The sequence below is a fragment of the Leucopleurus acutus genome (assembly GCF_964270905.1).
Source record: "Leucopleurus acutus genome assembly, chromosome: 20".
In the NCBI taxonomy this organism is placed as follows: domain Eukaryota; kingdom Metazoa; phylum Chordata; class Mammalia; order Artiodactyla; family Delphinidae; genus Leucopleurus; species Leucopleurus acutus.
Window position 1 is genome coordinate 50,341,604 of NC_139162.1, and position 13,673 is coordinate 50,355,276.

At 51.7% G+C, this 13,673-nt stretch overlaps 2 protein-coding genes across 2 annotated transcripts; both read left to right on the forward strand.

Moving 5' to 3' along the window:
- Nucleotides 1–1,020: 1,020 nt before the first annotated feature.
- PNMA8C (PNMA family member 8C) lies at nt 1,021–1,605 on the forward strand (the record flags this gene model as incomplete). Its single annotated transcript, XM_082862812.1, has 1 exon — nt 1,021–1,605. One exon carries the CDS (start codon nt 1,021–1,023, stop codon nt 1,603–1,605), a length of 585 nt encoding a protein of 194 aa, XP_082718938.1.
- A 9,379-nt stretch (nt 1,606–10,984) lies between these two features.
- On the forward strand, nt 10,985–12,619 carry CCDC8 (coiled-coil domain containing 8; the record flags this gene model as incomplete). The annotated part of the gene is made up of 1 exon (XM_082862811.1): nt 10,985–12,619. The coding sequence occupies exon 1, from the start codon at nt 11,186–11,188 to the stop codon at nt 12,617–12,619; it is 1,434 nt and encodes a 477-aa protein (XP_082718937.1). The 5' UTR covers nt 10,985–11,185.
- Nucleotides 12,620–13,673: the final 1,054 nt, after the last annotated feature.

The window sequence follows — 13,673 nt, forward strand, 5'->3', positions numbered from 1 at the left end:
ATGTTCCAGGCTCTTCTTCTTTTTTTTTTTTTTTTTTTTTGGGGGGTTTTTTTTTGCGTTATGCGGGCCTCTCACTGCTGTGGCCTCCCCCGTTGCGGAGCACAGGCTCCGGACGCGCAGGCCCAGCGGCCATGGCTCACGGGCCCAGCCGCTCCGCGGCATGTGGGATCCTCCCGGACCGGGGCACGAACCCGCGTCCCCTGCATCAGCAGGCGGACTCTCAACCACTGCGCCACCAGGGAAGCCCCCAGGCTCTTCTTGTATCTTCCCTGTCCCCCGACCCCTAGAATCAGCCATTTTCTCAAGGGAGAAGAGAGGGTACGTCTGAAGGCGGGTGGCTGACCCCTCACCCCTGAATGACCCCCCTCAGACTCAGATTTAAATGCAGCGGGCCGGGCCATTGGCAGAGGCAATGCTCTAGGAGTTGCCATGGAGACCGCTGAGCTGCAGAGCGGAAGGAGGCGGTGATGTCATTGTGGGAGCAAGTGCAGCGGCCACATCCTTGTCTCAGCCAGGCTACAGGGCAGTGAGGGTAGCCTCTGGGCCAGCGGCAAGGAACGAGCCGCCCTGCCCGCCAGGCACCCTCGCAGGACACCCCGGTGACAGCAGCCCCAGGGCGATCAGCCGTCCCAGATCTGCTGAGACTGACAGGGCCTGCGAGACCTTTGAGGACCACCACCAGAAAGAGGGACCAGCATCTTCATACTCTCTCTGGTGCGGCCTTGCCGAGGACTCAGGATCCACGAGCTAGCGGGCAGACACCCACCCCTGCTTCACACTCTGTAAGTCCCTAGGAATTCCCAAGAGCCCCCTGGGAGGGAGGTTACAGAAGGCTGGACGCTGTGCAGCCCTGTGGGCAGGGCCTGGGGCATCTTTGGCTGAGGTGGACAAACTAGGCCCCGTGAGGCCTCTCTCTTTGCCTTGGGAAGGGGTCGTGGCGTCCTGGATAACGTTTTGGATTCCCGAGACAGCTCAGGTGTGCCCCATCGGGCATACTGCTGCCTCGGAGAGCTGGGCAAGATGTTTTTCGGCGTCAAGGACATTGCATTGTTGGAGCATGGGTGCAAGGCTTTTGAGGTGGACAGTTACAAGTCTCTGATGATCCTGGGTATCCCGGAAAACTGCAACCGTGAGGAATTCGAAGAGATCATACAGGCCTCCCTAAAACCTCTGGGTAAGTTCAAAGTGGCTGGGAAGGCCTTTGTGGAAGAAGAGAGCTCCAAGGCCGTCATCATTAGGCTGGCAGAGGACATCAATTATGCCGTGATCCCCAGGGAGATCAAGGGCAAGGGCGGCATGTGGAGAGTGGTCTACATGCCCCGGAAGCAGGATATTGAATTCCTGACCAAGCTGAACCTCTTCCTGCAGAGCCAGGGCAGGACGGCGGAAGATGTGGCCTGGGTCCTAAGGCAGGAACTGTGCCCGGCAGTGACGGGCCCCAGAGAACTTCCTGCCAGAAACTGCTATGAGCCTGGGCCGGGGGAGAAACCGGGGCCTGGGGCCACTGCTGCAGGGGACAGGGTGCCACCTCTAGACTCCACGAAGGAGAGCAAGGCGGGAGATGGCAAGAAAGGCAAGCGGAAGCACAAGAAAAACCGTCGATGACACCATGCATCTGACAGGAAGCTGTGAGGTGACCTGGGGTGGGCGTCAGCTGAGTGGGTGTGGGTGGCGACTTGGAAAGGTGGGTGCCCTCTGAGTAAGTTCGGGGGATGAGAGTGAATGTGGATAATGCGAGTGAGGATGAGTTACCCAGTCAAGGGAGTGGGTAACTTTTCAGTAAGAATGGGTAACATCTGACTAGTGTGAGCGAAGGTGGGTATTTTTGTTTTTGTTTTTTTTGCGGTACGCGGGCCTCTCACTGCCGTGGCCTCTCCGTTGCAGAGCACAGGCTCCGGACGCGCAGGCTCAGCGGCCATGGCTCACGGGCCCCGCGGCATGTGGGATCTTCCCGGACCGGGTCACGAACCCGTGTCCTCTGCATCGGCAGGCGGACTCTCAACCACCGCGCCACCAGGGAAGCCCTGCATTGTTTTTAAAAGGGGTGTTATCAGATCTCATGGCCAAGAGAACACAAAACACACAGCTTTCTTCTATCTCACTGGCTTCCAGTGGCTGATGGGAAAAGTGAAACAGTTTATCTGGACTAAAAAACAATAACAGCTACCCTGTGTTCCAGGCACTGTGCAGAGTCCTTCATATTCACTAATTCATTGTATCTTCCCATCCCTTGGGGTTTGGGACTATAGGTCCACAACCCCTGATTCAAAACCCTCGGGCCAGGTGTGGTTCGGAATTCAGAGTATTGGGTTTTAGAAAAGTGATACAGAGACTATGTCTTATATTGTGTAATTCGCCCCCAGGGGGGATTTGGGCAGCTCCCATAATCATATCCATTAGTATTTTAATAGTAGAGAAGTACTGACATTAAGTGAAATAAATTAAAACTGTAAATAGCCTCATGTCAGTCTAGATTTTGCTTCCAATTTTTTTCATTTTTTGGATACATTTTTTGGTGCAAAGCTTTCAGAGCTTTCTGGATTTTAGAAGAGGAGCTAAGTGATTATGAACTATCATTTTATCGTGACCATCTTCTCATTCTATGGCTGAAGAAAGCGATGCTCAGAAAGGTTAAGTGACTTGCCTAAGGCCACACAGGAAAGCTCAAAAGAAATTGAAGCCCAGGTCTTTCTGACTACAGTCTGTGCCCTAACACAGATCCCAAGAAAAGGGGACAGGTCACACCACAGCGGGGGTGGGGCACACGAGGAAGCTCCAGGATTGGTCAGGAGGCAGAGGGAGAGGGAGAGGGGGAACCGTGGACAAGAACTTTATTATGGTTTCTTCAGGGAAGGAATGGGTGAGGCAAGGAAGGCAGGCTCAGGATTGGCTAGTCTGAATAATTTCAGCAGGCTCTGGGGTAAAGGGGCTGTCCCTAGGTGTCTGGGACCTGGCTCCGGAGTGAATAGGGTAGGTGGACGGTGGCCCAGAGTGTGAGGGCTTAATAAAGAAGGTAGCTGGGGGCACGGGCTCTGGATTGGTTGGTTCGTTTGCATTTGAAGAACACGTTCAAGGACAAGCGTTGTTCCCTTTCTCTAGGAATTGCCTAACCCTGGGAAGGGCAGTCCCTCAAGGGTCAGCAAGTCCCCAGATGTCAAAGCATCAGAGTACAGAAAATAAAAGACATGGTTAATACAGTGATAAACCTACAACGTGGATAACTATCTCTGTAAGTTCATAGTGGGACTAAATTCCTCTAATCTGCTTGCTCATTAGGCAGCCTGCCAGTTAAGGCAGCAGAAGCCTCTGTCTGGTGTGTGGAGGTTGGAGGTGAGGAATAGCGTTGGACGGTTGGCCTGGGTACGCGTCCGGTCTCTTCCACTTCCCAGAGCGTGAGCCTGGGCACGCCTCTTATGCCCCTGTGCCTTGGGCTGCTTATCTGTAAAATGGGGCTAGTAGTAACCTATTTCACCAGGTTTGGGGGAGGAGTGAATCTGTCCAGACATATAAAGGACTTAGCACAGTGGCTGAGAGGGGGAAGCTGTTAAGTGTTGGCCGTTGGGATCCTGGATCCAGTGACAGTTGCGTTTTGCGTTGACAAAGAACACAGTCTGCTTTTAGAGCTCAGATTCCTGAACTTGATAAAAGCGTACCCAGCTCCCACAGCAGACTACGTGTTCTCTGTGTGCTGACAAAAGGCTGCTTCAGAATGGGATGCTGAAAGGCAGACTGGTGAATCCACCAAGGTCATGCCCTTCGGAAGACAGTACCCACAGTTCCCTGGCATCAACAGGGCACACAATGGAAGGAGTGTCAAAGGATTTGGAGCTACACAGTCCTGGGCTCAATTCTTGATTCTGCTACCTGTTTAGCCGTGTGTCTTCAGGGGGCCGACTTCACCTCTCTGGGCCTTAGTTTCTTTATCTGTAAAGTGGGGCTAATGCTACCCATGCTGCAGATTCTTTGCAACAGAGGGAGGATACAGCTTGCAGTGAAAAACGTAGGCTCTGAAATATTCATAGGAGCTTTAGTCATAAAGCTGCTAGAACCCAGATCTCCACTGAGAAGTGAATGGATAAATCGTGGCGTATTCACTCAATAAATGATTACATAGCAACTAAAAGGAATGATCTACAGACACAGCAACACAGATGAGTTCCCAAATCATGATGTTGAGTGAAAGAAGCCAAACAAAAAGGACACATTGTATGATTCTTTTGACATAAAACTCTAAAAAAAAGCAACACTTATAGGACAGAAATCAGATCAGTGGTTGGGGGTAGGCAGAGGTGACGGCCATCAACGGTACAAGGGGAGCTTTGGGGCTGATGGAAGGATTCTATATCTTGATGGTGGTGATGGTCACTCTAAAACTTACCACAATGGACATTTAAAAAGGTTACGTTGTATAAGATATAAAGTATACTTTCAATAAAACTGACTTAATGAAATAAAGAGTGGGGCGGTCTGGAGGTGGGCTGCCTGGGTAAAGTACTTCATTTTCATGCCTCAATTTCCTCATCTGTGAAATGGGTTGATAGTAGTCGTACCTATTGTTGAGGGTGATCATGAAGACTCAAAAAGATGCTATCTGAAGATCAAGTGCTCAGTAAGGGGGAGGCGATTTTACAGGAAAGTTCAGTGTGAGATATGTGAATGCCAAAAGTTTCATAGACTCCTGAGAGAAGGGAGGTCTAACCATTGGAACGCCCTCGTGTGAGGCTGGAGACGAGGGGCAGGCAGCAGACAGAAGCTCTGCAGGCTGGGGTGGGGGGCATTTTAAAACATTTCCAAGGTTCCCATCACCCAAAACTGACTCCTGGGGATCAGGACACTGCACAAGAATTCTTTCACTTCAGGAATAATTATTCTTGAGAGACAAGGTCAAGGAATAAAACTCGAATGCTTTAATTTGGAGTTTTCTTCAGTCCTGCCAGAGAGAAGTCCAACATCAAGGTGTTGGCAAGGCTGAGCTCCCTCCAGAGGCTCTAGGGAAGACTTCCTTGCCTCTTCCAGCTTCTGATGACTCCAGGTGTTCCTGGGCTTGTGGCCCCATCACTCCAGTCTCTGTCACCATCTTCACATGGCCTCCTCCGATTCTGTACCTCTTTTCTCTGTCTCTGTCATCTGCTTCCTCTGCTTCTCTCTTATAAGGACATTCCTGATGGTAGTTTTTGGGTCCACCCAGATAATCCATGGCAATCTCATCTCAAATCTTTACCTGCATCTGCAAAGACCCTTTTTCCAGATAAAGCACCATTTTCCAATTCCAGGGATGAGGACCTGAAATCTTTGGGTAGATATTATTCAACCTGAGAGCCCCCCGCGCCCTTTAAAGGGCTCCTCTATGTTGCTAAAATTGGACAAACCGTAATTTCCGATCTGGTTCTTCGCTGCTATTGTGGTACTTCCAGTTGGTCAAGTTCCTCTAGGGACATTCAGTTCCTCACCTACTTCTGTCCATCCTTACCAGCCATCACCTCTGTCAGAGTCATTTGGGAAGATTTTTTAATGTAGTACCCCACCCCCACCCTAAGACACTCTGATCCAGTAGGTTGGACTCAGGAAACTGGGATTTCTAAAACTCTTCCCAGTGATTCTAATGTGCAACCAGATTTGAGAATCACTGCTTTAGAGAAATGTGCCACACGAATAAATGAATGAATGAATGATTCTTTAAATATACGGCTGCTCTAACTACCAGCTTTGCTTCCATACTCACCAGAAGCCTTCAGATTTGGGATTAGGGAGGGTGGGAGGGGAGAGCGACCCAATTATGTGGTTGGAATGTGGGCCACAAGGCTGCTTCCTGCTGTATGTGTTGAGGACCTACTATGTGCTGTCACTTAACCCAGTGATATCTGGTTCAAAAGTGTGGATAATTTATATCCTGTTCATTCTAGATAGGGATCTGATTTTGGGACATTTAGGACAAATCTGGTGACTGTGCCAGAGTTACAAATGTCACCTGGGAGAGAAGTCTTCGGGGATTGCCCGCCAACCTTGTTCCCTACCCACAACCACCACAGCCAACAGGGCAAATAAAGGAGGCTTAAGAGTATGGGGCTGGAGGGACTTCCCTGGCAGTCCAGTGGTTCAGATTCTGCACTTCCACTGCAGGGGGCACAGGTTCGACCCCTGGTCAGGGAACTAAGATCCCACACTATTTAAAAAGAGTATGGGGTGGGACTTCCTTGGTGGTCCAGTGGTTAAGCCTTCCCCTTCCAATGCAGGGGGTGTGGATTCGATCCCTGGTGGGGGAGCTGAGATCCCACACGCCTGCAAACAAGGAACCAAAACATAAAACAGAAGCAATATTGTAACAATTTCAATAAAGACTTAAAAAAAAAAAAGTAGGAGGCTGGGATCTAAGAATCCTGAGTGATTCAAAGTTCTGCCACTTCTTAGCTGTGTGGCTGCCTTTGGCCTCAGTTTTTCTCATCTGAAAAATGGGAATAGTACTTGTTTAGGAGGGGTTGTGGGATTAAAAGAGAAAATGCACAGGGTTGGGGGTAAAATAGATGCTCAAGAAAAATGAATTATTATCAGTATTATTACATTCCAGGCTTGAGGGCTTATGCAAGGATGAAAGCTGCTGAGAAAAAAGAAAACTGAGATCGATCTGCTTGTACTGATATGGAAAGACGTCAAGACATGCTACTAAGTGAAAAAAGCATGTTTTATAGCACTAGATCTATAATCCCCTCATTCATTCATTCAACAAATACTTTGAGCTCCGATCAGCACTGTTCTAGATTCTGCAAATTCAGCAGCGAACAAACTAGACAAATATCCCTGCTCTCATGGGGCTAGTATTCTAATAGGGTGAGACAATGCATAAATAAAAAAATACGAGGAAGTGGTAAATGACGTGATGAAAATAATTCAGGATCATGTTAAAAATCCTCATGGGTTAAATTCTAAAATTACCCATGCCAGCATTTTTGTTTTAGAAAACAAAGTACAGAGGCATTTAACTGTGGTTACTTTGCGGGGAGAGGCTGGAGGCTTGGGACGGGGGGAGGGAGACTTGTTTTTCATTTTAGCCTTTCTGTAAACTTCAGCATTTTCTTAAGTGTGTGTGTGTTACTTTTATTAATTTTTTTTAAAGTGGCAACCAAGTGTAGCTGGGTAGAGAGCGTTGAGCCATGTTTTGTTTTCTTCCTCCATTCTTTCTGGATTTTTCATTTCTTTTAAACAAGTATAGAAGTAGGAGCTATAATTATCGGTTTTTTCTGGGGCGGTTTTTTCTGGAGAATCTCGCCTGCCAGCGAGCTGGGTAATCCAAATCGCCCACAGCGGAACTGCTCAGGGATTGGCAATTTTTGTAACAATCTTGAACATTTGAGGGTTTTATTTCTAGGATAATCCTCCCCCCTACCCCCACCCCCAAACACAATTTTTACCAGTTACAAAACCCAATGCCTCATCTGCGAGGCCATTCCCACGTGGAAGCCTTGACTTATCAGAGTTGGATTCTGAAGCCAACATTCCTCAACCACAGGTGTCGCAGAAGTTTTTAGTTTCGGACCTCTACAAAGCAGCTTCTCTGGGAAGCTGATTTGTGGGATCAGGCCGAGGGAAGTAATAAGAGGCTGAGAGGAGTGGCTACCTTGCTCCGCCCTCCGCCTCCGCCCACCCTCTCAGAGCGGACCATCGGGAAGGAGTGCATCTTCCTCGTTGCCATGGAGAACGCTGGGAGGCGGGGAGAGAAATTGTGCAAGAGGGAGGGGCGTAGTGACCCCGGCGGCTGGGATGGAACTTGTGAGAGGAGGAGGAGAAAATCCAGCGAAGCCTAACGATCCGGCTCTGCAAAGGCAAAAACAACCCGAATGAGCCAATAACTGTGAAAAGGTCTCAGCGAGACCTTAACCATCCCCCGCCCCCCCAAGCATCTTTCTTCCTCCCTTCTTTCCTTCTCTCCCTTCCTTCTTTCCTTCTCTCCCTTCCTTCTTTCCCTAAACATCTGCCTGCTTCCTTCAAGAGTGAAATAAAATCACACGTGGTGAGTTAAAGTTACACGTGTTCATTTTTATACTTTTATATTAAAGTCATTAGTTTACAGGTTTTGTTGTTGCGATATTTCTTTTAACAGTTCTAGTTCGTTATAATTGGTCTCCTTTGTAATCCCATGGATGCAATTCTATGCGTTGAAAAACTATCCTGAAAAGGGTCTATGTCACAGAAAGGGTTAAGGATTCCTGGACTGGAGGGCCCAGAAGAGGGTGGAGGCCAACTAGTAGTTTGGGGGTGGCAGGCAGTATGACCTTTCTAAAATGATGACCTTTGAGGTGTAGGAGATTGCCAAGAGCAAGTGGGAGCAGAACATTTTGGGTGTTGGGAACAGCAAGTGCAAAGGTCCTGAGGTGGCAGTAAGCCTGTGTGTTGGATGAACAGTTAGGAGGCAGGTGTGGCTGGAGTGGAGTGAGGAGGAGAGGAAGAGAGAGGGAAGTGGGGAGATTTAATAGGGCTGCGTGGGCCTCAGAGTTACCTGGGAAGCTTTGCAAATCCTGGTCAACACGTCCCAGGGATCCTGACGCACTATGTCTGTGGCCAAGTCTGAGGACCTTCAATTTAATTTAACTTACTTTAATGAACATTTCTTTTCTTTTTTGGCCCCTCCGCAGGGTTTGTGGGATCTTAATTCCCCGACCAGGGATTGAACCCGCGCCCTTGGCAGTGAAAGCGCGGAGTCCCAACCACTGGACCTCCAGGGAATTCCCTTAATGAACATTTTCGATTGCTAAAAATCTAAGGAATCCCAAAGGATATAGAGTGAAAAGTACATGTCTCTGCCACCTCTGGGGGTCCCTAGTGCCCCTCCCCAGACACAGCCATTTTGGGCGGTACTTATATATGTGATGAGTAAACATATGCACCTAGACCCTTTGGCCTTCGCATGCGCACACGCTCACACACACACGTCAGACTGTTTCAGATTCAAATCCAGGTTCCAATACTTCCTGGCCATGTGACCTTGAGCAAGTGATTTTATTTCCTCAGCTATAAAATGGGAATGATCATCATATTACCTGTCTCATAATGTTTTGGTGAGTTAATTTCATGAGTTAATTCGTAGAGAGCACTTAGAAAGATGCCTAGTACATAGGAAGTGCCCCATAAAAGGTGACTATTCTCAGTCACTTCTTTTTTTTCATAGCTGCCTAGTATATATCACTTTAAGAACAGAGCTGTACAGTTTAGTCAATTACTACAAATGAACAATTAGGTTCATCTGAGACAGGCTGGGACCTGGGACCCTTTGCTGCAGTGCTGCCATGCTTGCACCTGGACACACGTCTCCTCCAGCAACAGAATACAAGGAAACTATATGGGACTAAAAATAACTGCATGGGCTTCCCTGGTGGCGCAATGGTCGAGAGTCCGCCTGCCGATGCAGGGGACGCGGGTTCGTGCCCCGGTCCGGGAAGATCCCACATGCCGCGGAGCGGCTGGGCCCGTGAGCCATGGCCGCTGAGCCTGCGCGTCCGGAGCCTGTGCTCCGCAACGGGAGAGGCCACAACAGTGAGAGGCCCGCGTACCGCAAAAAAACAAAACAAAACAAAACAAAACAAAAATAACTGCATGCATGCGCACTTAGGGCAAATGCTGGACAAAAGATACCAAAAAAATCCAACTGCCACTTTTGAAGAGCCCAGAACAAAAGCAGGGGGTCTGGAGCAAAAACAGGGTACTGCGCATGCCCCCTGCACACAGCATCACCTAAGGGGTGGGCAAACCACCTAAGCCACCGCTCCAGCCGGACCCCTGGACACACCCCTACCCTCACCCCCTATGAGGATCTCCCCCCACACACACACCCGGCCCCAGGGAGCGAGCCAGCAAGAGAACGTGTTGTTTGTTCACACTCCCCCCTGCTGCCGCAGGGGCCCCAATAAAGCCTTGCCTGAATTTCTTGTCTGGCCTCTGATCAATTTCTATTAAGGAGGTCAAGAACCCTGGTCGGTAACACATTCATTCACTCCAAAATATTTCTTGGGCACCTACTGTGTGCCAAGCCCCACACTGCGGTTGGTGCAGAAAGACCCTGGTACCAAGGTCTCCACCCACACATCTCGGTATATAGGTAGGAACTGCTGGTACCACAAGTCACGCGATTTTAAAACGGTAATATACAGTGCCAATGGCTTTCAAAGGGACTGTCCCATTAGCACGCCCACCTTCAGGGCTTGGCTGGAACCCGCACGTTTAGGATGGCAGGTTTGGGAACTGCTGCCTTTCCTGGGGTAAGGTGCTGACGTGGGCTTGGGCTTTGGCGCGGGCGTTCAGCTTGGAAGATAGGGCCCCTGAGAGGCCCGGGGCGCGGCCACACCCCTGTGGGGGAGGGGAGAGAGGGCGTCCCGAAGGGAGTGGACAGCCCCCTTGTCAGTCTTCCCGAGTCCCGGAGTGTAAGATGAGAAGGGGGTAGGTGGGCCTCATCCTGGGGGAAGGCGAGGAGGAGCTTCCTGCGCGCGCGCGCTCCTAGGCATTGAGCGCTCGGGCTGGGAGGTGGGAGGTGCGTCAAGGTCAGCCTGGACCGGGGTGGCAGCCTGCCTAGGGGCGGGAGACCCTCCTGGGGAACTGGGCTGCGGCCTCCAAGCGCCTCGGCCATATTGAATAGCCACGGCTGAGCCTTCTTTGTCTGCGAAGTTCTCTCCCAAGTTCCAGGCACGTCCCTGGAACAGGAAGAGCCTCCGGGCAGCCCCTGTATCGCAGCTGCAGCCGGGACACCCGTTTGCAGCTTGCGGTGGGCTTGGCGCCTCAGGACTGACCTCATCCCGGCTCACGTAAGCGTCCTGGAAATTGATCCCACCAGTCCTTGAGGGGAGCGGGACTTGATCAAGACCAGACTCGTTGCAGGCGGAGAAATTGGGAGGTGAGACTCTCCCGGCGGCGCCACCGAGACCCCACCCTCACCCCCAAGACCCGGGGCTACGAGTAGCTTGGGCTCATCGCCCCCACCCCAGATTTCACCCTGGAGATTTTAAAGACCCTCGAGAAAAGCCATGTGGGGGGCTGGTTCCCCTGGGGCTTCCTCCCATCCCCCGACTGCCTGATCCTCTGGAGCGTCCCCGACGTCTGCAAAGATGTGGATTTGGACGTCCTCGTGGAAGCCTTGAAGCCTGTGGGGACCTTTAAGAAGATCGGCAAGGTGTTCCGCCGGGAGGAGGACTCCACAGTGGGGATGCTGCAGATAGGGGAGGACGTCGACTATTTGCTCATCCCCCGCGAAGTCAGGTTGGCGGGAGGCGTCTGGAGGGTCATCTCCAAGCCCGCCACCAAGGAGGCGGAATTTCGGGAGCGGCTGATCCAGTTTCTGGAGGAAGAAGGCCGCACTCTGGAGGATGTGGCCCGCATCATTGAGAAGAGCACTCCGCATCCACCCCAACCCCCCAAAAAACCCAAGGGGCCCCGGATGAGGAGAGTCCAGCAGATGGTGCCCCCACCTCCCCGGCTGGTCGTGGGCACTTATGACAGCAGCAACGCCAGTGACAGCGAGTTCAGCGACTTCGAGACCTCCAGAGACAAGGGTGACAAGGGCCACAGAGGCACGGGGCGTGGCAGGAAGGTGCGCAAAATGCCTGTCAGTTACCTGGGCAGCAAATTCCTTGGGAGCGACCTGGAGAGCGAGGATGACGAGGAACTGGTGGAGGCCTTCCTCCGGCGAGGGGAGAAGAAGCCCAGCGCGCCGCCAGCCCGCCGCCGGGTGAACCTGCCAGTGCCCATGTTTGAGGACACCCCGGTGCCCCAGCTGTCCAAAGCGGACAGGTGGCGGGAGTACGTCACCCAGGTGTCCTGGGGGAAGCTGAAGCGGAGGGTAAAGGGCTGGGCACCGAGGTCCAGCCCAGGGGTGGGCGAAGCCTGGCAGGCCTCTACCAGGTTGGAGAGGGATGGCGTGTCAGTGCCACGCAGCGCCAGCCTGGGGGATAATGTGGGAAATGCAGGAGACGGGCAGGTGCCTGAGAGCCCCCCAAGACGGTGGAGGCCTAAGATCAACTGGGCCTCATTCTGGCGTCGCAGGAGAGAGGAAGCAGCAGCCAGGGCTCAGGGGGCAGAGGCTGTAGATGAGCAGAGAGTGGAGGCCGTAGATAATCAGAGGGTGGAGGCCGTCGATGATCAAAGAGCAGGGGCCATGGCTGTCCAGGGGGCAGAGGCCATGGCTGTCCAGGGGGCAGAGGCTGTGGGTAATCAGAGGGCAGAGGATGTAGATAATCAGAGGGCAGAAGCCCCAGCTGTCCAGAGGGTAGAGGATGCAGATAATCAGAGGGCAGAGGCACCAGATGTCCAGGGAGCAGAGGCTGTATCTGAGGAGGCAGAGGCCATATCTGACCAGAGGGCAGAGACCCCAGCTGTCCAGGGAGTTGAATCCTCAGCCGCTGGGAGGGCCCTAGGGGTCAGCCCAGGATCTAGGACCCGGAAACAGGTCAAGACAGTGAGGTTCCAGACCCCTGGACGCTTTTCCTGGTTTCGAAAGCGCCGGAGAGCCTTCTGGTACACTCCCCGGTTGCCCACCCTGCCCAAGAGAGTCCCCAGGGCAGGCGGGGCTAGGAGCCTCAGGGTCCTGAGGGCTGAGGCCAGAGCAGAGGCAGAGCACGGAGAGCAGGAAAACCAGCTGTGAGGAGAGGGCAGGGGGGCCACGGAGGACCTCGCCACCTGCCACAGTATGGGCCGCTCAGGGTGTGTCCCTAACTCCGACCCTTGGACAGAGGTGCTATCTCCGTACTTGAAAATGGAGGTACAGCAAGGGCTTGGCAGTGCCCCGCGCATCTCCATCTAACACCCCTCTCTGTTTTCTTGTTAAAATTGTGTCTCTCATGCATTGATTTAATTTTGTTTTCTCGTGGCTTGTGGGATCTTAATTCCTGGATCAGGGATTGAACCTGGGCCCGGCAGTAAAAGTGCCAAATCCTAACCACTGGACCACCAGGGAATTCCCCATGCATTGATTTTTTTTTTTTTTTTAATATGGACTCTTTATAGTAACCCAAGGAATGTAAATAAAGAAACCCATACAACGGGGTCACGTCATCCATGATTTTAACTTCTTCATATGCAATTCTGGGTGCTCAGCTTGAAAAAGGGAGAGAGGTGAGGGAGAAATTCCTTCCTCTTCTCCTTTTTCTTCGCCCTTTCGCCTGCACACTTAAACTCACTGCCTCCTGGAACTTAAAAAGAGGGCGCAGGTCAACATGCAAATAAAAGTGTTTACAAACTTATTTCTTGGCTGTGGACTCGCTCCAGGGTGATTTTGGCATAGCCTTGTGTCCCCTCCCCTCCCCCCCTCCATGACGGCGACTTGTGCTTAAGTCACTTTGCTTGCCATCCCCACATTCCTGGGTTCTGCAGGCTTGGTGGGTACAGGGCCCGCAGTTTACATGCTTCGTCACATCTTGGCTACCAAGTACAGAATCATCATCTGGGAAACGGGGCCAAAACGCGGGTTCTGGAGCCCTTTGTGCCAGAGCTGTGAATTGCTGGTGCAGGCTGTGAGGCCCAGGAATCCGTTTTGATCAAGCCCCACAAACGTCTCCTGGGGCAGCTTGGCTCCTGGACACATTGAAAAAACTTCATTGCAATAGGAACAGGGCAAAAGGTGCGTTGTGGTGTGGTAGTGAGTAGTATGCTGTGACTGGCCCTTATAATCGGGAGACGTCAGGTTGCTACATGCTGTG